The sequence below is a fragment of the Colletotrichum aenigma genome (assembly GCF_013390185.1).
Source record: "Colletotrichum aenigma strain Cg56 chromosome Unknown KSG_Cg56_contig01, whole genome shotgun sequence".
NCBI lineage: Eukaryota > Fungi > Ascomycota > Sordariomycetes > Glomerellales > Glomerellaceae > Colletotrichum > Colletotrichum aenigma.
This window is the reverse complement of record NW_023500907.1, coordinates 3,806,415-3,834,101: the sequence shown is the minus strand read 5'-3', so window position 1 is coordinate 3,834,101 and position 27,687 is coordinate 3,806,415. Positions and strand designations below refer to the sequence as shown.

At 53.1% G+C, this 27,687-nt stretch overlaps 4 protein-coding genes across 4 annotated transcripts; 1 reads left to right on the top strand and 3 right to left on the bottom strand.

Moving 5' to 3' along the window:
- Positions 1-12,619: 12,619 nt before the first annotated feature.
- Positions 12,620-14,266, bottom strand: CGCA056_v001011 (uncharacterized protein; the record flags this gene model as incomplete). The annotated part of the gene is made up of 1 exon (XM_037316272.1): positions 12,620-14,266. One exon carries the CDS (start codon positions 14,264-14,266, stop codon positions 12,620-12,622), a length of 1,647 nt encoding a protein of 548 aa, XP_037185015.1.
- Positions 14,267-20,974: 6,708 nt separating this feature from the next.
- Positions 20,975-23,113, bottom strand: cdcA (Tyrosine-protein phosphatase cdcA; the record flags this gene model as incomplete). The annotated part of the gene is made up of 3 exons (XM_037316271.1): positions 20,975-22,503; positions 22,556-22,876; positions 23,086-23,113. 3 exons carry the CDS (start codon positions 23,111-23,113, stop codon positions 20,975-20,977), a joined length of 1,878 nt encoding a protein of 625 aa, XP_037185016.1.
- Positions 23,114-24,484: 1,371 nt separating this feature from the next.
- Positions 24,485-24,922, top strand: PCC1 (EKC/KEOPS complex subunit PCC1; the record flags this gene model as incomplete). Its single annotated transcript, XM_037316270.1, has 2 exons — positions 24,485-24,522; positions 24,649-24,922. The coding sequence occupies 2 exons, from the start codon at positions 24,485-24,487 to the stop codon at positions 24,920-24,922; spliced, it is 312 nt and encodes a 103-aa protein (XP_037186063.1).
- A 449-nt stretch (positions 24,923-25,371) lies between these two features.
- On the bottom strand, positions 25,372-27,473 carry nuc-1 (Phosphorus acquisition-controlling protein; the record flags this gene model as incomplete). The annotated part of the gene is made up of 2 exons (XM_037316269.1): positions 25,372-26,871; positions 26,922-27,473. 2 exons carry the CDS (start codon positions 27,471-27,473, stop codon positions 25,372-25,374), a joined length of 2,052 nt encoding a protein of 683 aa, XP_037186062.1.
- Positions 27,474-27,687: the final 214 nt, after the last annotated feature.

Genomic DNA, 27,687 nt, shown 5'->3' with positions numbered 1-27,687 from the left:
CCTCCGTCCTGTCTGTGTCCTGTGGCGCAAATCGGACGCACCGCCGACCACCTGTTGACTCAGATCCCTCACCTCCATCGCCGTCGTTGACCACATCCTCGGCACGGCACCATTTGCTGCATGTCTTAGACACCACCAGCTCAATGTCTCGCCCTTTGACGTCTCTCTCGTTACAATGCATCTCCATGTCTCACTCTCTTGCCCCTCCTGGAGCTCACAGAGCCGAGGCACAACTATCGCAACGTGAACCACCGCTTCTGCCGGCTGCTGTCCTTCCGGGACACGTTTAGGTCAGGCTCGACGGTTCTCCTCTGCCTGCCACATCATGGATCAACGGCTCTTGGCCATCTTTTAGTCCCATCCCGTTGTTTGGTACGCGGTCGAGCGTTTCAAAGGCGGCTAAACAGTCCCGCTGAGGTGCGTGGCTTGCTGGCGCGAGTCAGCCGGACGCCAGCGAGGCACGAATGGCAAGAGCCCCAGCCTTCGAGAATGGAGATGCTACTGAGAAGTGCCGAAGGCGTGCGTCTCGTGGGGCACAGACTAGCAGTAGAGACCGACGACGCGGGAAAGGAAGACACGAACGACGCCTGTCGCACTCGCACTTTGCGCAACCCGTTTTTGGTTCTGTTCTGTCCCGACCAAAATAAACGCAACAGATTGACGACTCTTTGTCACGTCGGTCCACCATGAAGAAGACTCCATGTTGCGGTTTCGCCGTATCCGTACTGCACTGCGCAAAAGGCCTCCTCTCAATCAATGTACTGCATAGTGCTGCTCCGAATGTACACCACCATATGGACATGGGGCATGGCCACCTGGACGGGCCGACATGGTACCCCTAGGCTGGCCCAGCTGTGGCACCTGAAGGCAAAAACAGCACTCAACCGACCTTAGGGCTGAGCAGTGCCCTGTCAATTACGTCGTGTGTACGGATACAGCTGAAAAAGAAGAGGCAAACTCGAGATGCCCCCGGTTTACTTACTGCAAGGCCCTGACTCTAAGGGTCCATTAAAACGACAAGAAAAGAAGCAAACATATTGGCGGTCGGTCTCCGACGTCGAAAAGAAAGAATGGGGCAACGTCGTCTCAAGACGTTTCTCGCTCTCACGTCCAAGGCGCCGCCGAAACCGTTGAGCTAGTCTCAGCAACTACCTTAGCAGCACCGGCGGTGAGGTATGCTAGTTGGCAACCGCCTAGGTACCGTAGGTTACCTTAGGTGCGATCAAGAAACGCCACGGCAAAGACGCCCTCAGGCGCCAGCCATGGCGCGGACATCTGCAGACCGCAGCCACAGGGTCTTTTTCGCACATTGAAGCCAGCATGCTGTTAATTGAAGGTTTCCCAGCCAGCGCCGGCGTTCCTGCCCGGGCAGGCATGGCGGAAACAGGCTTGCCAACCCAAAATGCTCACCAAGATTGAGTGGACTCCGCCTTTTCATTTCCAAGCCGCCTTCAATCTCACTTTCCAAGCCCAACCATGCCAAATTGAACAGCACCAACGGCCTTGTTTGCCTGTCAACACGCATCATAGTCTGGGGCACAAGTCCCGGATGACCATCACTCCGCAGTCCGCATGGCCATCTCGGCCGACCATGTATTCATCTCACGCCGGCGGTTGTGGACGGCGGCTTCAAAGTCCCATCTGCAACATCGAGTCTCGGCACTCTACTCGTCCCCAACGCGCCAGCCCCCGAGTGAAGCAGCCAACTAGAATGATGTATGACACGCATCTCAATTACATAGCAGTCACAGCACGCATGGCGCCGAGCTAAAGCACACATGGTCACAAAGACACGGCAGCCTCCGGCAGCCCATTTGTAGAGTCACGCACCAATGCAACTGGTCTCTGGTTGGCCCTGTGGCGCTTCGTCACCGAGCCTCTCAGAGCTCACAAAACAATTGCTGCAACCTGAGTGGTGCTTTCGACCTGTCTGGCTGACCACTCACGCACCCTTGTTCCAGAGATCGGTTGGCCGTCACCGAGGCCGTTGCGAGCACACAGCATAAGACCAAAGTCGATGCCAATCCTCTTCGCTTGTCCTGGCCATCCATCGCCTCCCATGGCGCCCAAAGAGCTCTCACGTTACCAGCGCAAGATGCGGCCTGTCTCTTTCTGGATGCTCAGAGGTGGCACGCAACTGAGGCCTGGAGAGAGTCGGCTGGACTGTTTCCCGAAGTGTTGGGAACCCCTGGGTGCTTCAGAAAGCATAAGGTCCATCCGAACAAACTCCCCCAGAGTCGAAATTTTCAACTAGCTTCTCGGCGGTCCTGACAGAACTCAATGCCCGTGTCTGCAGGTCTTGAACCCGCGTTCTCTGCATACACATGTACATGCGGCGCGTCGGTACGAATGTGCCTGGCATCATTAGGGGTGCGCACCACGCAGCAGGAAAGACTTCCCGCCCCTCCGCGACCCCTGTACGCGCTCTCATCGAGCCCTTGTCCGTGCACAGACATGCCCAATTCGACCCAATCACAGACAACAAGACAGAAGCGATCCCACCCACACCTTTTACCCCCGCAACCCACACCACCAACACCACCACCACCAACAGCTCGACCCTGGACGTTAGGAAGGCCTTCACATCTGCGCGTGCAAAATGAGGACCAGATTGGACATCATGCGATATTGCGTCCGCCGATGATCTTGATGACGGAGCCAGGCTCTTTGTAAGAAGGCTGGCTGTATCGCAGCATCAAGGCGTCTAGAGCATCTAGATCATCTTGCGGCGGAAATCCGACTACTGCCCAGCCAACTATCGACGTGTTTGTGTGATGAGGTTACGCCGCTCAATAGTCCTTGGAACCGCGGCGCTTATCGATATCTGCAGCCTTACCATTCCATGCAATCGTCCGTCCTTCATCCCTTTGCAGTCACAGTTCGGCCCTTCTGCCTGCGATGGATCGACTGGATTCGGGCGTCTATCACGAGGTTCTGTGAGGCACCACAGACGGCCAGCCTACCGGCGTTTCACAACGTCACAACAACACTTCCCTGCACCTCGAAATAGCCTTTTTAGGGCGGTCAACAAGTTGACGTCCGGGGCGGCAGTTGAGTTGCTGAAATCTCAAGCAGAGATGGACGTGCCGTTTCTCCTGCCCACAATGCATAACGTGGACTGCTGTCGACTTCCTGCCGTCACCCTGTTCATGGGCTGTCTTCGCTATGGCAGACTCGAAACGAAATGCCTCAAGGAGCATGTAGTAACGTTGAACTTCGAACACGAACGGGCGGACAGTGGCCGTTTGATCGGCAACAAACCACGGGATGGCTAGAATACGACATCTGCGCTATGCTGTTCCATGTCGCCCGTTTAGGAACACGAGAGGCTCGCCAACCACCGGAACCAAAATGAGACATCATTTGGGTCTTTAAGCTCAGGCAAAAGAAATTCGAGCTTGCCGGCAACCGAAGCTCTCCGAATGCGGTGAGCCGCACATGGTTTCACGGGAGTCCGTTGGATTTGATCATTGGGTGTCTCTACCGCATAATCGCATTACGGCCGCAGGAACGGCACGCATCACCATCTCCAGATGACACGATACGGGAGGCTCGCCGGTGTTCTGCGAGAACCACGTAGAGCTGTGCTGGATCTGCCGATTCCACATTGCTCAAATCCCTCCCATTATGTAGGCTCCTTGGCAGGGCGCAGTGGTAACAAGCAGGTTGGTGAAGAAGGCGCTACACGGCTTCGAAGCAGGCCGCACAAAGGTGCACTGAGCCGTCTTGGTTGCAGCTATCGCCTGCTTCTCTCACTCTTCGGCGTGGAATCCTTCGCAAAGCAACGTTGTGTGGCTCAATCCTCAGCCTTGGCGCCGGCATCGACAGGGTGTGGCATCCGCCGGTGGGCTTCTAGAAGATGCAGAAATACCGCGCAGAAAGCTGCTCGGACGCGTCACTGCAGGACGGTACACACTTGCTCGAATGGGTATGGACTTGCCGCGACTGACAAGAGTAGCGCGTGGTACCGGTCCATTCCGCACCATGTCTCACTTCCAGGCCGTTGCTTCGAAGCTCCATGGAAGCATCTGAGCCGTCAGTCGTGGCTTGGAACGATGCCTGCGTTCCTGACTCGAAGTTTGCTTCTTGTCAAACTTCTTCAAGCTAGGTATTATCCGGGTCAGCACTATGGACAAAAAGGAGCCGTCCGAGAAATTGGCCGGCGGGAAGCAAATAGGCAATACTTTGGGAGAAATTGATCGTCGCGCGGGTGGGAGAAGGCCACCCCAGCATCGAAATGCACCCAATCCCATCGAGGCCCTCGCTCGGATAGGCATGCGGACGATGTGCAGCGCAAGAATGCATCCGCACCTACATGCGCAGCCGCGGGGCACCCAACCTCATTTCCGCGTGGGCATCAAGAGGCTGCTGAGGTTGCTGAATGTCTGGTGCGTTTCGCGACTGTTGCGGTAGGATCGTCAGTCCAGGGGACTCTAGGTCGGCGATTGAAATTGCCTCGCAACGAACCCGGTCACTGTCAATGAACCTGACATCGGCCCGGAAACTGAGCGCAACCAACAGCGGACACCGACCGCAATGACCTCTCGGTCGTTGCGAACCGCCATGGGGAGCAACTCCCATCATTTCCACACTTTGTGAAGGAAAGGTACCAAAGGGTCTCAATGTTTACAAGTTCAAACATTACAGAGGGTCTGAGCTTTCAATGATTGCGACGGGCAGTGAACCGGGGTGCCTCTTTGGGACGGGTTGAGGATTGGGACCGTTCGGGGAACAGGCTCGACCGTATTGCCGGAACGCAAAGCCGAATCACAGCCATTGGAGACGTTCCGCCGTATGCAAGTCAAGTGCGATGCTGCGGATGTAACGATTCTGGTCGTGAAGGGGTAAAAGTTTTCGACGTTGACCCGTTTCCATTGTCAGCCCAGGCTGCCGTCCATTGGCATCGTTGCAGCGTCAGAGGGGTCTTTTTTGGCTCGCCTGTGACGTCGGTACCAGAATGACTAGGAACTGCGTAACACGGCCAGTCGGTTTCATGATCTGACCACAGGATTACAGATACGGCGATGCGGAGCCCACGTTTACAGCGCCGGGCCCAAGCAAGTTACGACAACGGTGACTGGTCAGCTACCTAGGCTCTGATCGGGCTCTCGGTGTGAGCATTCCGGGGCCGGCCTAGATCGCCAAGACAGCCTGAGAGGCTTGGGACACTTGGCCAGCCGGGATGCACTGGATGGGGAAGTTGAAGACGACGGCGATGAAGATGTTGTTGGTATGCGCCGCGACGGATGACGGTCTGGACCGGCGGTTTCCGGGGGGCGCATATCGGGACAGTAAGCCTCGCGCGGTTCAGACTGCAAGTTGCTGCTTCGGGGCATAAGAAACCCTGACTGAGGCCGACAATCGAAAGGCGAGAAGGCCGGCTGTCGTCATCAAGGCCAGTCCACACGGATAGCTGGTGGACGCAGTGTACGCCAAGTGCCGCCAGGGTTTGACCAGATTTTCCCCCCTGAAGGGTTTCTCTGCGGCAAGATCCACATCTTCCCCGGTCAAAGTAAACAAGAGGGTGGACGGCGTTGGAAAAGAACAAAAAAACCTCTCAAATTCGTGGGAACACCAACAACAGGACCGACCGAGCGGGTCCGGCGCCGGGCGACGAAGCAGTTTTCGGGAGGTCGCGTAGGAGCAGGCGGAGCGGGAAACTAACTGGTTCCAGAAGCCCACCCCGAAGTGGTAAGCCAGGGGAACCAGTGCTGACAAGGCCACCAGGGCGCCCTTCTTCTAGGAACATCCCACGCAACCAAGTTGCGTGTGCGTGTGCTGCCATGGCCCTCTACCAGGTGCTGTGAAAGGTAGGTACGCAGAAGAGTACCTGCTCAGTCGCTAATGCATTGGGCGACTGGCTTGAACCCAGCGTCACAGCGAACTGCCTCGCACGCCGCCGTGGTGGATCTGTTCACACCTTCTCGGACCACCCCGGCCACGCAGACTGGATGGATGGATGGACCCAAGGTGTCTCCCGCCGTCATCAATGCGTGACGCCGAACTCGACTGTGCGCGTCCGTCATTGCTCGTCTACGCTACCATACTGCGATATTCGTACTGCGGCACACACACCACCACCAGATGCCCACTTCACGCTCACCCGCGTCCGTCGATCCACTGGCGAAGACGAGGCACCTCTTCTCATTCGACAAAGGCGTGCCGGTCAGTCGGGCAATCGGAGAAGGGGAGTGTCTTCCGCCAGCCGCTCTGGAGACCACCCACATGGCTTCCCTGCCGAGCACGTAAATCGCAGCTTGTCGTTGGACGCGACACACGCGAGACGTGCCATTGAGACTGGAACCCATCGTGCCATGTTCTCTCGTCAGCCGCACCACAGCTGCAATGGAGGCGAAGACGACTGGTCGGCTCGGAGAAGACAGCCTGGGCAGCTTCGCCTCTTACAGACGGGACTTACAGTTGAAGATGTCTGAGTGAGGCATTACGCAACAACCGAAGCCGCTCCCGGAGTTGCTGTCGATTCTAATTCGACACCAAACGGACTGGATGCGGCCCGCACGCCGGCCGATGGAAAAAAGCGTCATCAAAAAAGCAACGACCAGCTGCGGCCCCTCCTTGGGCCGCAAAAAGCCTCTTCAGGCCACATCCCGTTCTCGCGTTCGGAGCAGCGCAAACCTTATCAACTGTGGGCAGCGGAGGCATTAATGATTGCGTACCTTTCCCGGGACCAAAATCAAAAGAAAAAAAAGGCGCTTCCACTTTTCAAGGACCTGACAGGCCTTTACACATCCAAGCGCACTTCGTCGGAAACATTGTACCCCGGGCAATCTTGGGAATGCCCAGGACAAGGTGCCTTTGCACCACGTTCGTCTCATCCACTTCCCCACCGACCTTTTTATCGCCCCCGGTCTGTCCCAAGGACTTTTGGACATCTGCCTGTCAAAACTCTCGACGACAACAGGCAAACAGGCCCACCACCTTCCAAAAGCAATGTTGGCCAGCCTCATCCCCTTCATCTGGGTCCCTGGGCCCGTAGCGGTGCTGATCTTGGGCCTGTCAGGAATCCATTGAGGGACCGCCAGCAACCCCCGCAAAACGAACGGATTGCCTGTCCGCCTACACAACACGATGCCTTTCCTGGCCCAGCACGGCGGGTTTGCAATCGGCGCAGAGGCAATCGGTCCAACCCAGTGACTAACATTTGCCAATCCCCTGCTGGATGGTGCTGCCAGCAGGCCTCCTATCCCCTCGGATGTATGAGCTGAAGCTTCGAGCGAAGATGGCATGATGAGAATAGCAATTGCGCAGAGCGGATTTGATACCGACCTCGGGGTTTGCTTGAGACACGGGGTTTCCACGCCTCCGTTTCCTGTATCTAAACTCGAGCCGGGCAGCATGAGTGATGCCTTTACATGCTCTCTCTCCCCAGTCCTCAACGAAAATTGCATCCCTGATGGCAATTCCACTTCTTTGTTCTCGCCATTTTGTGGCGTGAAGCACCAGACCCTTCAGATTCTGTCACATTTCTGGAGCCCCTCAGCATGCGTATGCACACTTCGACGCAGGCACAAGTCGTCGTGGAGGACCGAAAAGGCTGCATACTGCAGCTGTGGTTGGCCGAGTGAGGGTGTAAGTGGGTAATATGCAGCTTGGCATCGCTGCTCCATCCTTCTCCTTCTCAGATGCTCACCCTCCGTCTTGGAAGCCGTGTTCCTGCTCGCCTCGCTCTTGGGGGCCAGAAGGATCGTCTCTGTTCTCGTCTCTTCATATCGTCTCCGTATGTCGTCATGGTCAACTTATTCAAGTTTCACCTATCGCCCGCCCTGGCTAGAGCCTTGCGGGATCTTTCGACGAGGATCAAACGACCCTACACATTGACAGTCGTGGATATCTCAGCCCTTTTTGGATGTCATAACACGAAATCTGGCCCATCGGGGCGGTGCTCGAAAGTTGGACGGACCGATGGTAGCCCAAGTGGGCCAAGACCTTGTCACAACCTTGGTGAGGAATGGTGTGATGGGGTCGTTCCTCACCGGGAGCCCGGTGGCCCGGGGAAGGTCGAGTGAGCTCCTGCAAAATACCGTATCCAGGAAGAACCACTGCAAGCCACGATGCGGAGTAAAGGGCAAAGAGGATTTTCTAGAGCCAACGGGACTCGGGAAACCTCATTTGCGTGCAATTACCCCAATTCTGCAGACTGCTCGAAGGGGGGAAAGCTGACCGGCCAAGGTGTGTCGCCTCTCGTTCCAACTCGCGCGCAATCGTCTCGTGTATATGCAGTTGGACGTTGGATGCAGGCCAAGCATAGTCTGCAGGAGGCACAGGCCGAGGGTGGCGTCCGACGACGACGGCACAATTCTGAAGACTGGAAGCAGAATGCAGGGCAAGACAACAGTCGACCACGGACATGTGAGCTGGTTGCCTTGTTTGTGAACGAACCCCCGGTCTTTGCAATTCTGACAGAGTTCGCCCAAGGGGATCCGACAATTTCATTTCGCCAAATTGAACCGTGGCTCGCTGATTCCAACGAGGATGCGGGCTAGCGTTTGGCACTATTGACAATTCGACATAAACTCGCCGCTGCTGCAGAGACAAGTCTTCCCAGCAGTATGGAAAGATGAAGAGAGTCGGTCGGGCTGGACAAGGGATCGCCATTTTGACACCCCCCGGAAGATTCCTCGATGTGACGCTGAGGTTTCGTCGGATGGAATTATCCATCTCGTTGATCGACGGGAGCCCGAAGCGACTCCGCTAGGCGGGCAGCAAAAGAGGGCAAAATAGCAACGCTTCAGTCTGGCGGACCCGACGATCCGACGATGAGGGTTGTGTCCCGTCTTTTGCGGCCATGCCCAACGGAGGTTTTTTCCTCTGTTCCCTTTTTCTCGCTTGTCGTGTTTGCCGTTGGGGGAGCTTCCTTTATCCACCCTCGATGGCACCTGTCAAAGGGTCTGGTCGTTCGAAAAGAATTTGAGACACGGCCAACTTTGGTTTAGGCCGGACTGGAGCGTTGCATCGCGTGGCTCTGGAAAGAAAGCTCGGGGGGCACGCGTCGAGTAATGATCTTCGCGACGTGGGCTCAGACTGTTCTCTTTTCGACACAATCGTTCGAAACTTCGGGATTGCGAGGATTTGACGTCTTGCTCTGTTGGTGCTCCGATGCGACGTCGGCCGCGACGCTTTTCTGGGGCCGTTGGGGATGTTTTTTCTTTTGCTGTTTGCGCGCGCCGCAGTACCGTTCTGCCGCCAAACGCGCGCGGCGGAGATGCGCTCCGGTATTTGATCTGCAAAGCGCGAAGCTTGCGAAGCTACGAGGCTGGGGTTTCACTTATTTTGCGCACTTTGGCGGTGAGGCTTGCTGCGGTGTCTCTCAGGTCGTGGAGTTCGTTGTTGTGCGACGGACTTGTCTCCGATGTCTCTACCGGAAGTCGCGGTTTGCTGCTCGTTCGGCGACCGATAATTGCAGACTGGGCGAAAGTGGCGCCTGAAGATCGCCATCTGATAATGACCCGAGTCATGCTCGGACAAGGCCCCCTTTGTTCGTTCCCGGGCTATGGGGACCTTGGATGGAATGGAATGTTCCTTATCGAGTGGGGGATCGATGATCGCGTGGCCGGTCTTGTCGTCCTTGGCCTTCGGGAAATGTCGATTCGTGATTTCGGGGCTGAACAGGGGCGACCCAAGTGGTTGGAGAGGGCGTCTTTGAGATTGACGCTTTTGGGATACATTGGTCTGGGCAGAAAGTTTCTCGGATTGCGAAGGCAGTTCTGTGTGGTGATCTCAATATCCGACGACACTGGGTCAGTGTCTTGGATTAGTGTCCATTCGTCTCCGTGGTTGTTTGGTACTTTCAGGTTGACAGCCTCTGATGCATGGAGGGCTCGGAGGATTCGAGGGGTGGCATCCAACCATCTCGACGAGGCAACGGGAGAGGGTGTGAGCGATACGTGTCTGGGTCTTTCGATCGCTCTTTTGGCGTCTGTTGGGTAAGTGTACCTCGGACGCCGGGGTTGTCGATCATAGTCCACGACGACACGTGAAGTTGGAGATGCCCTCGGGGTCAAGCTGACGGCTGCCTCTTTGCACCAAGACATCCTCACTGGCACCACATGTACTCAAGTCACGCTGCATGGTCATTTGCAAGTGCATGTCAGCTCCTCTGAGAGTAAGCTAAGGTCGTCAAGTGGCAACTTGCCAGGTATCTAACAAGACGTGCCCTCGGAGGTCGGCGACGAGCAAAAGAGGGGCCACCACAAACAACCAAAAAAAGACATGCAACACCAGGCATTCGCTGGTCGTCTCCGACCCAACTACTACTCTGGCCCTCACTGGTTTATCGATGGGAGAGCGGACGGGATCCCGAGTTCTCCAGTGGGTGTGGTCGCATGTGTTTGTGGACGGGGTGGAGGATGGTTATGAGGTCGGTGGTGATGGGTCTCAGCTTGGTTGGCTGAATTATCTGGTGTTGAGAGTCGGAATTTGGTGAGAAGCCAGGCAAGAGGGTCTGAGTTGAATTAATTTAAGGCACTTTTGATTGATGTCCAATTCGTTGCGTGAGTTGTCTCTGGTGAGAAGTACTTGAAAGGGGTTGAAGGGGTTGTGATAGAAAGCTCTGTAATTTAGATGTCGTCGACACTCTAGTGGCAATAAAATATATCCCCCGAGACTATATGTTGCAGCGGGTTTGACTACACAGATATTAGGTTACGGCTCGAGACACGTTATTGACGATATCTTCCGTTCAGCTGTCCTTTCTCACTTCCCTGAGTGTAATCATGTCTAGAGAGGACATGAGAAACGATGATGGGGTAAGCCTGGAATTGGTGAAGTGCAGGAAGACAGCGCTTGATTGTCGATTCAGGGCTGGCACTAAGATGGTTGAATCTCAAGGCAGGATACTCATAGTCTACCGGGCTGACAATTCTTAGCCCAGCACAACAGACGGCGTTGGCACCGAGGCTTTGTATCCCCCGTCATGTGCCTTGGTCTTGAGATGAATGTATCTAGCTCAGCCCGCCTACTTCTCGCTGTCTATGACGCATGGTTTGGTCGGTCCCGAGTGTGAATTTGCTCCTTTAAATACCTTGACCGGGTGAAGTTCCGTTTGAAGGCCAAGCAATTGATGTGGGGTAACGATCCGCACATAGTGCTCCGATAGTTGCTTGCAAAGAGGTCACATATTTACAAACTATGCAGCTGTTGGGATCCAGTCCTCTGTTTCCCCGCCCGTTTCTGTACGATCGCGGGCGTTGTGATCTTGATTGTTTCTCGTAGTTGTTTGTGAATGTGTATTGATTGAAGAATACGATATGGATGGAGAGTCTTATGCGATTGTATAGATAGGTTCATTGTGTGCACTCGAGTCCTGGGAGGCGTACCTACTGGTTAATGAGTTTCTAATTTAAAGACAGAGCAGTGGAATGACGGTGTATTTCTGGTTTGTGACCAGATTGTGTGATTACTCTTTGTTATTTATGTAGCTCTGACGGGTCTGCTCGTGCTATGGTCCGCGCAACTATCTTTGTGTTCTGACGTGGACTGTCTGCCGAGATATTGCGAGGCTGTACGAGCAAGTTGTGTGAGAATATAAAAGGAAGATGGTTGTAATAGTTTCTGGGGGTAACAAGACAATGTGTGCTGCTTTCATCGTTGTTTGGTCGCTGTGAGTATGTCAGAGCAGCATCGTCTTGATTTGATATAATATGAGTGCTGTCCGACTACGTCAACCAAGCACGTTAAGATGAGTGCTGATCAGCATGTATTCAGAAAGGTATAATATGACAAGAACAGAGATGATGACAGAGGAAGGAGACTGCAGGCCACGAGCAGTTATGACAGTACCGGTTTAGAAAGCCCTATCGTGTGTGCCAGCATAGACGTTTTCAGACATGAAGTTTCCAAAGCCTCGCCCGAAAGTGTTCAAACACGGACATCGCGACGAGTCAATTGCTTGTTCAGCAGACTGAGAAAAGATAATCAACAACATCAATATCCATTGCGAACTTGCGAACGGGCCCCTTTCTTCACCCCCGGGCTGTTTACGATGAAAGAGGTAAGTCCGTCTTCAAAGTCCGCCGACCAGGTTGAAGAGCCTCCAAATCAAGAAGCAAAATGAAGTCAGACCAAGTCCCACACGATCGAAAGTTAACTGGAACACAAGGGGCCTTGATCCCCTCTTCTCTAAGCCTGCTTTAATTAGACGGTATGACGCCAATCACGCCGACATCAGCTCCTTTCTCCCATTTGTTTCGTTCGCCTTCACCCGGACCTTCCTTCTTAGTAGCGTGCCTACCTCAGAACCTGTTGTAACCTTAGACACGATGGCCTCAAGCTCGTCGTCCTTAGTCTCAGTACCTTTTTGGATGATATCGGCGGTCTCTGGAGAGAAGACTTGACTCAGAGACATCCAGATATTACCAAGGTAACTTGATCTAGTGAGCCTCAGAAAGAGTGTCATTGTAGTGATTAGCAAACCGAAATGGATACCGATGATGCTCATCACAATACCGAAGCCGAGCCACCGGACAGGAATGAGTTTCTCCTCGGCTAGAACGAAGGTCGCAGTGGATCCCATGTTGTAGTACGGCAGCTCCTCGTAGTATTTCATCTGCTCGAGGATGGTGAATAATTCCTGCAATGCTTCCGGGAGGCTCCCAGTCTCTCAAATGACATTTTGGAACAGGGATGCATGAGCGTAGTGTACAGCGCGGGTGGAATAACCCCCTACTTGCAATGTTCCGCAGGGGTTTAATTCATCAGTGATGTTGAGCGGCCCGCGGACGACGAAGGGCAGGTCACTGGCAACAGCAAAGAACCCTGTGACTGCCAAAGTGTCGACCGAGCCATTGCTCGTAACTGGATTGAAATCCCATGTGTCCTTCCATTCGAGACGAAGAATGCCGCGCTCTTCATGAGACATGATTTTGTCATCGACGCTGTGATATTGAATCCTAACACCGTCGGTGTTGTATTGGCTGGCGCGGCGATCCCAAGCTACGCTGCGTGGTATTCCGTTGGTCGTGCTGAACATTTTAACTTCTTCGATGGAGGCTCCGAAATTGGAGAAACACGCGCTGGTAGTCATGCCAATGGTGTCGTCTGCTGAGTCAAAACGTGTCCATACTCCCTCTGAGGATGAGTCCAGCCCTAGTTGATCGACAGTAGAATCCCACAAATGTGTGTTTGGGTTCTCTACGCCATGCTCCTGTACGCTCTTCCGCCAGTCATCTCCGACCCCGGTGCTGTTGAACACCAAGAAAAGGTTCGTCAATTGTAAGATGACGCCAGGGATCAGTCTCGGAGTAGACATGATACCTCCTAGAGCTAGAGCTCCCCCATTTACGGAACAGATGGATGCCTGCCAGTTGAGAGCGGTGTTATTGTGTTTAGTGGGGGCGACACAGTTGAAACTCCATGGACCGCCATCAAAATATTCCAAGGGAGAGCTCTGATCGTTGCCATCGACATTGAAAGTCAGATTACCGCGGATGAAAACGTCGCTGAGGTAGTCGTTATCATCGAAAGACTTGCTGGAATAGGAAAAGGTGACGTTGCTGAGCAAAGGTCTGTGACAGACGACCCTAGAATCTACGACAGTGGCCGGACCGTCATAATTTCGCAATCTCATGCGACTCTCTTCATTCACGAAGGGAAGAAAAGCACGCAAGAGTCTCCCTGTATCTTCAAAGTCGTCTGCTTCCTGAGCTGGAGTAGATATTCTTGGGTGTTCAGCAAACCGGAAGTATGTTCCAGGAGCTGAGTGCCAGACCTTCGAGCCACCCCAACTACCTTTGACTCCCTCGCTGTCCTTGTTGAGGTAATTCATACTGACGGATTGCCGAGGAGAGGTAATATTAACGTTCCCGAGATCGGAAAGGAGGATAGTTGACGTAAATTGTGAAATAGCTGTCAAAAGTACTGAGACTCCAACAGCGGCAGAGTAAACCCCACTCGTTCGCCAAGGAAGATTGAAGCTGGTAAAGGTGACGAGGTTGTAAGGTGACGCAGATATTGCTCTTAGCAAAGAGACTGCAGGTGCAGATGTTAAAGGAACCCCAGTCCTTTCTAACATGAGTGAGGCTGTCATCGCTGTAAATACACCCATCTGAAGTGATAGCATCACTCGAATAATAGCAGAGGAGACAGTGATAGCTCTCGAAGTCCAGTCGGAGAACACGATCAAATTCCACAGCCGGCCACGGTTAGTCTCGCTGGTCTCTGCTGCCATCGCGCCTTGCCAAAGGCATACGAGAAAGGAAACAGACACTAGAATGGATATTGTACCCAAAGATAGTATCAGGATGCCCATTATCCCGATAATACTCCAGTAGTTGCGAGTGGTATGGGGTCTCGATGGCTGCGTCCTCTGGCGGTCCAGAGATTCTTTGCCTTCGGACTTTGGACGTGATTGAGCCATCGCTTTCGTCTTCCGGGCATCGTCATCCTTTGCGTGGATCTCTGGTTCACTTTTTTCGACCGCTTGATAATGATTTGTTGTGATCGGCGGCCGTGTTCTTTCGTGCGCTGGGCGTGGCTGATCTGACGCCTTCATCTTTGGGATATTGTGGAATCAGATGCTGATGGACATGGGTGAGATTACCACAACACGATTGCGTGAAACAGGCTTTAAAGAAGAAGTTCTTCTCTATATGTCTGAGTCGGCTATGGAAAGTAGCTGGCCAAGTTCATTTTATTGTCGTGTCTCTTAGACCATAAGGAAATGCACAAGAAGATCATGCGCATGTCAGATAACCCCGTCGGGGATGATAGGCTCTTGCCTCATGCCACCTGCAGATGATATGTCCGCCATAATAATTTTTAGAATACATTCTACTCTTTCGAATTCGTAGGCCCGGAGGGTGTGGTACGTAAGACGCCCCCAAGATTGACATGGTCTTGGCTCCTACAACCATTTGTATTGGAGGATAGCGTAGGCAGACGAGGCGCATCGCTGCGCCAAGTGCATGGAAAATATATTGACTGCCATCCAACATTCCATTGTGGACTCGTCTGCGCCGCAGAAGGAGGCAGCTTTTGAAATGCACATGTGCTATTCAACAATGTGGAATCGAACCCTCTACTCACACAATATGAAACTAGATCTAGATGAGTAAAAAGAACGAGACAGGAAGAAACAAAGGCTTGCTTGCTGAGTTGGTTTTTCCAAAGCTGTTACACTAAGTGGCCAGTCAGTACAAATCAGAGTAGTTAAGCACAGGCACGGACAGTTCTCCTGTTCATGAAGAACGCGCAATATATGGCAGGAAATAATAATGATGAGCACTTTTTATGACGCTAAATGGGGCCGATAGCTGAACCAAAACTTTCGCGACACCTGAGTGTACAATAGGCACGAAGATTCTACGTCTTAAGTCTCTATTGGATCGGTGTTTTGTTCGTAGCTCGCCCAATTTTCAATACTTCTCTATCCTTGTCACGCCAACTACCAGCATGTCAGAGTCTTTGAATCTAAAGCCGGTCCTCTTGGGTATGTTTAATGTGACGTTAATTTTCCCACTCTTAAGATCTGTTATTACTACCAATCTGGTGTCATGAGGCAACGTGTCTGAGGCTATGAAGAAAGTGACCAGAGCAAACACATGATTGCCCTCTGTTCAGTAACACACATAGGCCAGACGTCTGGGAAAAAGATGGAAGAAGTCTCGAGTGATTGAATAGCGAAAAGCAGGTAAGGTCTCAAACCCAGATGAGGTAGGTTTCCAGAGCAGATTAGATTACTAACTCCTATTTAATCTAAATCCGGAATTTGGTTCGTGAATCATGACACCAAGCAGAGCAGACACTATAAACCAAGATCAGGCTGAGCTGACTGGGGTGTTGTGCGCGTGGAGATATGTAACACAGCTGCAGCAAATCCCATAGCCCGCATTCACAACCAATACAAGCTGGCCACGATGCATATTGGCTGCAATATGCAGTTTAGCGCTGACCAAGGCCAAGAAGATAGACTTGCTGCAGCTGTTGCCTCGCGGGAGCCCGCCCCTTAAAGCTACCTTGAAGCAATAAATCTATTCTAGGATCGGTTCTCACACTCACCCCTCTTCGCAAATGCCATCTTCGCAACAAGTACAGAGGCCCGCCGAAAGACTCGTTCACATGGCGAGCGACATCAAACTATCGACTCAAGATGATCTTGACGTCATCTGGAACAAATTTGAAAGTTTATAAGATTGCAAAGTAATTTAAGGGACTGTCCGCAGATGTTTTCCAATGATTCAAGAGTCAGGCTAACACTAAGCTGTAGATCGAAAAAAACTCTGTGCTTTGCCGTTTCTCAGTGGTCAGCTCCAATATAAGATGCAACATTGGCCCTCCCAGGATGAGTTAAGGTGGATTCAGTCCATCATGAAGGAATATAGTTGCACCGAAGACTTCAAATCTCTCATCATGTGGCTTCGTCCTGTCTTACCCGGCGCTCAAGGTCGCGTTTCTCCCCATATATACCACATTTGGTTTTCTCGGCTCAAAACATCTGTTTTTGATCGTTCCAAGAAGTTCACCGACGGAACTTCTTCGTCGATTAATAACCAACGATGTTTTGTGTAGATCATGTTATTGCCGTATTTGTGAACCATGATGTGGCACTCGAAATGTGTTCAAACTTTCATAGATGTAGAGTAATACCTCCATCTTGAGTCAAATGTGAAAAGATTGGGACTGATTGGCGCTGGTTTAGCCTGTCGTCGCTCTCATTATTCATAAAAAAAACCTTTTATGTGTTGGTCTATCTGAGATAGAGATCTTATTGCGATGAGGCAACAAGTATAAAGTCTGTTTCTGTTGCGATAGCCGTGGGAATATTGAGGTAATCCTAGTCATGAATGGACGCAACGTCGACTAGACTATGAATACGAGATTTACGTGCGCTAAGTGTGTTGACAAAGGCTGACTCGATGGCTGCACTGCTCGAATCTGAATACCACGTACATAATCTAGATATCTAGGGCAGCAATAGAAGGCTTCATTATTGAAAGTCGGCGAGACATGATTTGTGTAACCGGATGAGAACATCATTCTTGCAGCTAGCCTGCTCTCGTCGACAGAGAGGACGTTCGCTCTGAAACGCAATTTCTGGGTTGTGATCTAACACTTCGGGTCAGCACCTACCCATAATACAGACCGGCACTCCAGACAGCCCAGAAAAGTCAGCATTGCAACTTGTCTTGTCAACCCGCCGGCGATTCCCGCTCTTGGAGCACCCGGTGTTACAAATAAGACCTGCAACACTGTATCACATCGACATAGAGATACACGTCAATATCACCCCGATCATGTTACAGATTTAGCCGTCCACTTTGTATGAGGCGAGGTCTCTGAAATCCAGCATTAATACAACAACGAAGGCGTGGTAATGTCGATCCAGGCCTGTGTCTCTGTCGCCTCAATCCAGTGTATGCATGGTAATATCCGGACCTCAGTAAAAAGCAGAAGCGGCGCAAAAAACAAGCCAATACGTACGGATTTTGACACAACGGTTGCAATGGCACACGTGACGGATATCGGGGGCTGTTGTTGCTTGTAGATGAAAAACGGAAGTATTATCGCAAAATTGCTGTGTTGGAAAGAGGAGCAGCTCTGGCTGAGCAAGGGATCTTTTATAGCCCCCATCAGTGCTGATAGCCAGCTGGCAGGCTTGTGGTACATAAAAACACGAGTCCTGCATAGGCTACTGCATCCAGGACGATGATCAAAGGCTCAAAGGGCCAAGGGGCGAGGGCGGGCGAGGTCTGCCTCATGCCACCAGTTGAGGTATACTTCCCTTAACTAGGTCGTCTTCCGTCACCAAGCAAAGGACGCAGAGGCAGCTCATTTTTGGTTTGTCTCTAGAACTTTGGAAGCAAAGAGTCTGCATCAGAGTACCTATTAGCACTCTACGTGGCCCTGGGAACACCTGAATCACATTGTTGCCCGCGCAAAGCGTTGGAGGTGGTTTACACCATGCCCAAGCTATCTGTGTGTTATCACAAGGCCATGCGGGATTAGTTTCTGATGAGACAGCAGCCGACGACAATTTCGTGTGAAGCTATTGCGCAGAAGTCTGTATCGCATTATAAGACACTGTGTCTGTGAAGTCCGGCATGTCTGAGTCAACGAAAGCAGTGAACGGCCAGTTCACCAACGCTCGGCACCTCTGTCGTCTCCTGCTTGTCTATCGTGGTATATGGCCGGACTCAGAAGCAGAAATAGTACATACACAGCGTATGCATATGGACGTATGGACGTTCACGTTACCAGTAGCCAGCCCACAACTATGCAGACGCATCGACTCCTCAACATTGTCTGTCTTCAAGGGGGGCTTTCCACATCAGTCACAGAAGCTGATTTTAACAGCTCGAGGAAGGAGCTGCTTGCCCGGTCAGAGGACACCTGCAAATGTTGCGTTAGACAGGTAGTCTCAGCCCAAATCAAAGCGACGCATGTGTGCCACATCATGGTTGACACAAGGCCGAAAAGGTTGGAGCAATGTATATAAATAACACGAAGCTATGGATATACTGTTTCTGGAACAAATGTAATGACCAGCCTCCTCTTCGTTTAAAATCTGGAATTTGGTTGGTGAATCCAGACACCAAAGCAGGGCAGAGAGCATCTGCTTGCTGCAGGATCGGCTCGGAGGAAGTAGACTACCGATGTTCTTGCCCAATGATTCTCTACGGATATACGCAAGATAGAGAGTGCGAAGCCTTCGCTGTATAAATCAGCCAAGACTGGATGCTCCTAGCGCAAGGCTGTGATTTCGGAATCTAGGATCGAGAACACAGTCATGTCGACCACCATTCTTGGTGCAATCATTTCCAGAACCCCGCCCGCGTTCCTCGTATGTACGCTTCTGGCCAAGAGAGTCCAACTGGATACGTAGATTCTTCATAAGTAGTATTCTCCGAGGAAGACTTTGGTTCCCAGCAAATGCCCTCTTCTGACTGGCGGTTTTGGAATCTGCAAATGAACCGAGAGAGTACAACAACACAAAGAAAACAAGAAAATGCGTTCTTGTAAGAAGTTCAGTAAAATTATGCTTCTGACTAGAATTCCCATGAAATACTCGAGGAAGGGACATCCAGGATGACGACGGAGGTATCCCGTGCCTTGAAAAAAGGGAAGCGGAGACAGCAAAGGGAGACGACCTGTGGAACTATCGCGCCTGCGAGGAGCTGGCTTCAGTCAGTATTCGCTCAGTCTTCCATTCTAAGGAATTCCAAGACCGAGTTTATTGCTCGGGAGTAACATTAGGAACTGCCGCTAGCCTGCAATATATGCTGACACCACAGATAATCAACGAGTCTCTGACGCAGGATGAGCGCACCCTGGATCCCTAAAAGCCGTAATTACAGGCAGGAAAGGATAAATACACGAGTTCAATCAAGAAGAAAGATTCAGCAAGCAATGAAACCAAGGATCCATATCATACTAGAGGACGCTTCTCTGGAGGTGATGTTTCTTCTGAGAAGACATCGCTTCCCATCATCGACAAAACAGCAAGACATGATCTCAAGCCCTCGCTACTTTCCATCCCTCATCTCGGTCACTCCTAGATTATTCGGCCTGTGAATCCACAGATCTATCACGCGATGTTAGAATCCAGTGCATAGCCTGAAGAACCAACCATGGCCTCACATTTTATGCGGAACGCCCGGGAACCCTTTTATCCAGAAACATGTTCTTCTACCTCCGAAATTTGCATGACCGGAGTTCTTACCAAAGCGACGGCAAATATATGCATCCTCAGAACTTGCTTCTCAACAGAAAAACCATCCACAGGCACCCGAATTCAAGGCTTGGTTTGCGTCTGGCGAGGGTACTAAAGCCACTAATGCCGCAGTCAATATTCAGCTCTCCAATGATAGCCGTCTATGGTTGACGTTTGCCCCGTGCAGAACCTCGCGGATAAGTTTCTCACATGCGTTCGGTGAGTGACCGGCCTCGCCTTCATCATTCTCCAGCCAACACTCTCCCGTCACATCTCTCTCCACCGACATCGTCCCTCCTCACTTCCTTCCACAGGGTATCCAGCCGAATGATTCCAAGTTACAATCAGACTCCCTGGAGCTGTGAACACTCTCAACAAGCATACATGCCATACTTCCACATCTCTGTGCAAGAGGGATGCCATATTCTGAACTGGCTCTCATTGAGAAGATTAAGATAGAGAATGCCATCTGGCCTGTTCGTTGAGGCGGAAGTGACTTCACCAAGATCATTCTTATATATAAACCCTTAAAGGCGACCGCACTTGACCTGGAACAGCTTTCACGATCATCACCTGCCTGATCGATGGTTTACAGAGGATCTGTCTCCAATGCAGGCTGAGCAAAGAGGCACTTACACGTCATGAAGGAGGTCAATCAAACATCACCATGCTCAAGACAGATCAAGTGTGCGTACTTTTTGTATTGCTGCGGAAAATCAAGCGGGCAAAGCGTATTCATCATATTCTGACGATGATGCTCACAACATCTCTCCGGGAGGAGGCATGCCCACTGCCACTGCCTACCATCCCGACCTCTCCTCTCTGCCTCTAGCCCATGCGCACGGAACGACCAAAAAATAATGTTGAAAACAGCAAACAAACAACAAATACAATTACAATACTCAACACCCTTATGCCCCATGAACGCCGTTTGTGAGAAACCCTCCAAGCAGTTTGAACCGGCTGGCTGCCGTGCCAGCCCTGGTATATATGCATTGAATGCCTGGGCAGGTAGAGAGAGAAGATGCAAAAGCCCTCGTCAGATACGCCGAAGTGACCATCATCGTCATCATCATTTCGCAATGTCGTAGACATCATACCAGCCAACGCTGTATTTCCTCCCATTGAACACCAGTTCCCCTTTGCCGCAATCTCCAAGGTTGCCAGAACCCAACGCCAATTCATGCAGATCGACATGGACCGGTCGTGATCATCATCATCATAAGTGGTTAGTAAGCTATCGGCAAGCACCTAGTGGTCCTCGGAAGTGACTCTTAGTCCTGGACGAACGAGACGTCTCTGGCGCTCCTACGCGCCAGAGACTTTGCGCGCGGTCGAGGCGGCCGTTGCGGACATGGCTGAGCTGCCCACGCTGCCGACCCGACCACTCGTCTTTCGTACTCCTTCCTTGGTCCTCAATGGTGAATCGCCCGAACGCTTGCTGCCACGAACTTTGGTGAGGACACCTGATGCGCTGCTAACGCGGTCTCCAAGGTTCTTGACGCGTTGTGTTCCGATGTTCTCCGCATCGTTGCTGGCATCGTTGTCGATGTATGTCTGGTACACAGTGGCGGCGGAGTGGCTAACTGATCGCTTTTCACTGCGAGTAGGCGACTGCGAGGTCTTCCTGTGTGTGCGCATCCTAATGTCCCATTCTTCGTCAGACTCGTTGGGGCCGCGAGACTGCTTGTGGACGGAAATCACCTCCGTCTCCTGGTGGATGGCGCCCTCCTCATCGACAGTTGCGTGGTATGAAGGTGCTCTTTGGTAGGGATGATGACGGTCTGCACCTGCGCGGTTGGTCTTTCTTGGTTGTCCTGGTGTTGGCGCCGGGAGGTAGTCTTCCTGAGCCCCAATGTTATTGCGGTCGTGGTCGACTTCGCTCAGAGGCGTCCTGTTTGATGTGCTGCGGTGGGGAGGTGTGGAGGCCTGGCCGTTGCGAAGGGAAGTCTTTTGCATGGCGCGGATGGGGGTGCTGGGGACAGCAGCGTTGGCGGCCATCTCCTTGCGCAGCTTGCGCTCGATGCGCTCCTCAATCCACCACTCGCGGAAGATACCCTGGTTGATGTGCAGCCAGTGCTGTTGGGGACCGACGACCATGCCGGGGCGCATGAAACGCATGAAGGCGATAATCTCGTTGGCGGTGAAGCCGTGGCGGTAAATGAGGTAGGCGCCAATGAGGCAACCTGTCCTGCCCAGACCGGCCTTGCAGTGGACGGCGATACCCTTCTTCTTGACGGTGATGGTCTCGTGCGCTAACCTGATGAACTTGCGGACGGTTGTGAGAGGCGGGCAGGTGCCGTCGTCGAAGATCATGTCCAGGTGGGAGATGCCCATGGACTCGAAGAATGAGGGAGAGTAAAGAGGGGAGTTGAGGCGGACAACAAGGCCAATGTTGCGCTCAGTGAAGTGCTTCAGGACGTTCTTGAAAGGCTGGGGCAGCGCCTTGTTGGCGTCCACCTGCCCGATGCTCTTGGGGAGCGAATCCCATTCCTCAGTGCCCTCAATGACCTTGGCGACGGGGGTGTGCTGGGGTGACGCAAAAGCCAGGAAGTGTGGTGTGATCCAGTTGAAGTCTCCGTGCTCAACTCTCTCGAACTTCTCGTACTCGTCAAGGTCGAAGTTGTCCAGGGCGCAGCAGCCCTCCTCCTTGGCCTTCCACACGCCGTAGACGACGTCCTGAACGGTGATGCCGTAGTCGGCCTGACTGTATCCAGCGTCACGGAAGGGCATCAGAGGGGGGTCGACCTGGGCGATGGGGGCGAGAGCCAAGTGAGGGGGCCAGTTTTGGATGAGAACCATGTAGCAGGCGAGCATGCAAGCGGCGTTTGCGCGACCTGGGCGGCTGTTAGTGACCGGTTTTCATCGCGTCCTGAGACTGGTACTCACTTCTGGGGTCAGCTCTGCTCCAGAAGACGATGGGGCGATCCTTGTTCTCCTTGGCACCGAGGACATCGTGGAACTGCAGGGCGAAGCGGTACAGGTGACCGATGTGCAGCGGGCCGAAGTCGTGGTGGAAAGCGTTGTAGAGGAGGGTGTCGTCGACGGAGAAGTAGTAAGGCGTAGGGCGGACGGCGGCGGACTGAACGGGAGTAGGGCCTTCGGCGGCTCTCTGCGATCGTTTCCTGGGGGAGGTCTGGACGGGCTCGCCGTAGGGGAAGACGGTCTCGGCCGTGGGAGGGTGGATGTACGCAGCCAGGTATAGACGGTCTGAGAGGACAGTCAGAAAGGAGATCGGGAAGTATGCGCAATAAAAGTAGGGATGGATCTGTTGCGATGCGGCGCTCATGCTGGAGGGTGTTGCGCTCAGGTCGCTGTGCGACGATCTCGAGTGCCGACTCCGCGCAGGGTAATGATGCGACATGATGGCGATGATGCGAATGGACGGTTGAGGTCCGAAGACGGGCAGGGAAGCTTACCTGGGATGTACTCGATGACCTGGCCCATGTTTGGGCTCTTAGAAGAAGGGGCCATTGGTCTCGTGACACTCTGTTTCCTCTGATGGTGTTTGGATGAGGCAATTGCTCTTGCGACGGGACCTTCTTCTGGATGCAGGTGCAAGCGGGCCTGGTTCGGAAAGGATAAGGCAGGTGCCGAAATTATCCAGAGGCGAGGCTACTCTTTGTATGCAAAGTAATGCGCGATCCAGGGAAGGCAGCGACGGAGGTGCGGATGGGAGCGAGGTGTGTTGGTCTGCGGGTGAGGAATGTAGGAATCGTCGGGTCTGAAACAATAACAACAACAACAAGATCTGTAGTCGGCGGCGAAGGCAGGGAGGTATTTCTGATGAAGCGAAGGCAGAGTGCAATCAATCCAACCCAGAGGCGATTAAAGCGGCGCTTTCCTGCGGCAGCGCAAGAATTGAAGAGATTTTGGCGAGAGTACGAGATGGTGAAAAGGAAGGTATTCCAATGGTTAGGAGCGACCGATGCAGGTGTTTTTGTATGGTTTGCTGTTATTTTGGCCGAAGCGGTCAATATGGGGCCGGCCCAAAACAGCAAGGGTCGACTGTTGTTACGGAGAAGCTTGGTTGCTGGCTGCCGGGCTGCCAGCCGTTGTCGAGACAACCAGCAAGGGGAAGCACAGACCACCCGCGCCTCCTGACGAATCGTTCGACGTGGTTCAGCGCCTCAGGCAACCGCACCCGCCTCCAGCTCGTGTCTCTAAACCCGAACCAGCTCTTTGAAGGCTGTTTGACCACTGACTGTCGCCCACGAAGGAGTCCGAACACCCATCAAAACAAATCCATCAATGTCCACTGCCCCTCAGTGCCCTTCGCAGTGATCCCTCCCGCCGCCTTGAGTCTAGCCTTGCTTATCGGGGGGGGCGGCATTGAGTCTTGCGCTGCCGCAGCCAGCCCAGCGCCTAGGCAACCCCACGTCGTCCAGGTCCGCATCAACCTGCCGCACCTTGCAAGCTGCCCCCAAGGTATCTTTGCACGGCCTCTTGTCTTGCGCAGTACTTGTCGACGCAGCGATCCTGTGCGCATGCGCTGTCTGGTGTCACCCTCGTGGAATGGCGGGGCACCTTGTCTTCTTCTGATCTGAGCTGTCCACTGCCATCTAGAAGGAGTTTGTCCGTCCTTGTGTATCCTGTCTTGTCCTGTCCCGTCCCGGTCAACCCATCCCATCCCGTCCCGCGGTGAGCTATGTATTGTCGGGTGGGCGGGACACCTTTTTTTGCGCTGCCGCCGCCAGCTCCAATGACGACTTTGTAAAGACCGACAGCCAAACACCAACTTTTTTTTCCCCATTCCTGAACCCCTCCAAACATTTGCACCCACACTTAACCCAATCCACTCCCGCAAAAACCGCAACCATGGACAACGCAATTGACACCGAATTCCCATGCTCATTGTAAGTTCCCGACTCTCACTTGTCGCATTGTAGCCCGTGCAATGTGTGTCGCGCATTGTGCCATTTGCGACAAAAAGAAAAGCCGACGAAAATCACAAAAAGAAAGCTGAGACAAGATTTCCGCAGAACTATCGACGTCCCGTTCCCTACCCCGCGCCTGGCCTCCGTCGCCCACAAGGCCCTCGCAGTCGACAAGGAGCTCTCGCCGCTCGTCAGACGCACCTTCTCCATCGAGGAGAACTCCTCCGAATCTGCCATCCTCCGCGTCAACTACAAAGCCACCACGAACCGCATGCTCCGCGTCTCCGTCAACGGTCTCATGGAGAGCCTGAACCTCGTCGTGGAGGTCATGGAGGAGCTCGACGTCGACGTTCTGGAACACAACCGGGACAGCCAATAATTACGTGTGTCACGCCGGCGTTTTACGGAAAGCTGGGTTGTCTTGGGGTTCGGACGTCAGTCTCGGAGGGGAGAGACAAAAATCAAACCGCATCCACGTGCGACGGGAAATAGGAACGATGCATCATTATTCTTTTTTACATTTGTGATACCCAATATACAGCCACACTTTGTGCGACGACTTTTGTGACGCCTGGAACATGGTCCATGATCACAAGGTGTCAATCCTACCGTGTGCTCTGGCCCAGATCGAGAAGGTCTGGAACATGAGCCGACCCTTTCGCACCTATTTTCGCCATGGTATATAACGTTTACATGGCCACATAAACCTAGCAATTATACAAATCCAAATAACCCGCCATCGATGCTCCTAGATTACCTCGTATATATCGTGCCTGTTGGGATATCCCGCTACCGAAGGCTCCATAAGCCACCCTTAATGCGCACCCATTACTCTGTCGAGCTTTCTTGTTGTTCAACAGCTTCCGTGCTTCCCGACGGCTCCATGCGCTCCAGCTTCTTCTCGAGCTCTTCAGCCCTCTTGTTGGCCTCGGCAACCTCCTGCTTGAGCTGTTTGATATACTCAATCGCCAATTCGACAGTGCTAGCCTTGCTGTTCGGTGCGCCTCCCGCCTTGTCCCTCTCCTTCTTGTCGGCGTTGTCGCTTTCGCCCGATTCCTTCAGCGGCTGGGGAAGAAGTGTTGCGATTTCTTGCAGTGCCGAGTTGATGCGATTTCTTCGGCCCTGTTCCGCAATCTTGTGGGACGTGCGCTTGGACGTGAGATTCGTCGATAGCTCGCTCGGGTAGGTGACACCAGGAACAGTGTTGCCTTCGAGAATGTTCTGGTAGTTTGACTTGGAAGCCAAAAGGCGGGAGGCTGTATCCTCGGCAGACATCCCGCCGGGCGTGCCAGGCAGAAGCGGCTTGATGCTCGGTGATATCCTGGGTCGCAGAGCAGGAGAGACGTGAACCGAGCTGACACTTCCCCTTTTCCCGCTACCCTTGCTTCCCCTTGCCAACAGTTGGGGCGTCCTGCGTGCCGAGGGACCCGTGGAGCCCGGTGTGAGGTTCGGGCTTGCGCTCGCTGAAGCAGCGGCAGTCGGTTTCGCAAAGATGGGAGATGGCAGCGGCTGGAACGACGAAGCCCTAGCCGAGCCTGGATCTGACGGCGACTGAGTCGGCGTTGCCGTATCAATTCGCGGAGGCTGGGGTCTTGAGTTGAAGTTGACGGACTCGGGAAGTTCGAAGGACTCGATGTGATCCGAAGGCCCAAGGTCTTGGGGATTTGATGCTGCTGAGTTGTTCGCGCTGGATGAGGGAAGCTTCATGAGGGAAGCTGGTGTGGCGGGCGAGGGCTTTCCTTGGATATGAGCCGGAATCGCGGGGTGCGGCTGGGGCTGGGGTTGGGGCTGGATGAATGGTGATTTGCTCGACGCCTTCTGCGGAAGTGGTGGTGGCGGCATGTCGGACAGGTTCTCAGGTGAGACTGATGCATTTTCGGACTCTTCGCTGCTCATAGGGGCAGGCAAGGCCGTCGAAGGCAGCATCTGATCAAGCCCATCTTCCTTCACTTCCTGCATCCCAGTGAGGGCTTGCGACACCATCTTTGGTGTCGGGCCAGCTTTCTTCCGCTGAGGCTTTGTAATGGGAGACTGGCGAACACTCGACTTGGCCTTTACTCTTGCGTTGCTCTTCCGAACTTTCTTGGCCAAATCCATCGCCGCAGGCTGCGCGTTTGCTGATGTCTCAACGTCCATCTCGGCGGGGGAGTTGTGCGCCGACAAAGACGAGCGGCGGTCGTACAAAAGTCCTTGGTCACTTTGCGCATGAAGGGCTGGAGAGGTAAGAGGGCTGAAATATGCGCCAGGAATTGTAAAGCCGCCGGCTTCCATCTGGAAATGGGGATCTAACGGCGTAACGGCAGGTGACACCAAAGGAGTAAAGGCCATCTGAAATAGTCAGCGATGCGCTTTCGGGATCGTTAACGAGAACACCTTACATCTTGCTGCTCCTTCATCCGTTGGTACCGGTTGTCGAACATTGGGGTTCGGCTTTGATCCGAATAAAACTGATTGCTAGCGGGAGGCATTTCAAGACTTTGGGGGGTTGGGGGAACTGCATGCTGGTTGGCGTAGTAGACATGCTGCTCATGAATCTGGCGATGTTGCTGCTGAACGCGCTGCTGCTGCAGATACTGGATCTGAGCATCGATTTCGGTGATGGCGTCTGTGGGAGTTGGCGGAGGGATCAGTTGCGTGGGAATGGCAGGGTGCGCAGCTGCAGTGGTCATGTTGATGAGCTGCGTCTGCATGGCGGCATTGGCGTTGCTCATGACCATATTGGCGTCGGTTCCTCCCATCTGTGTGTCGAGCTGTTCACGGCCGGACTGGTGCATCATGCCGGAGCCACTTCCGGACTGGAAGTCGTTGAAGTCGAAGGCCATCGAGTCGCCCAAGTTGCCCATGCCTCCCATGTTCAAAAACTGCTGGAACTCTTCATCGTGGGATGGCGCCAAGGCCGGATCTTGGTTCCAAGATGCGGCGTCCATCATGGCGACACTGATTTTCCGAGCCGCTAATTCGGGTTCCGAAGCACAAATTCCAAAAATACCAATGCGCCGAAATCTTTTCGTAGGCTTTTCTCCGCCCCGTTCCTTTCGGTAGTTCAGATCGTCGATATAGTTGATCGATAATAACAGTCGAAGCGGTAATTCGAAAACCCAGTTGGTCGGAGGTTGTCGGTAGATTGCGCATGAAGAAAGGGAA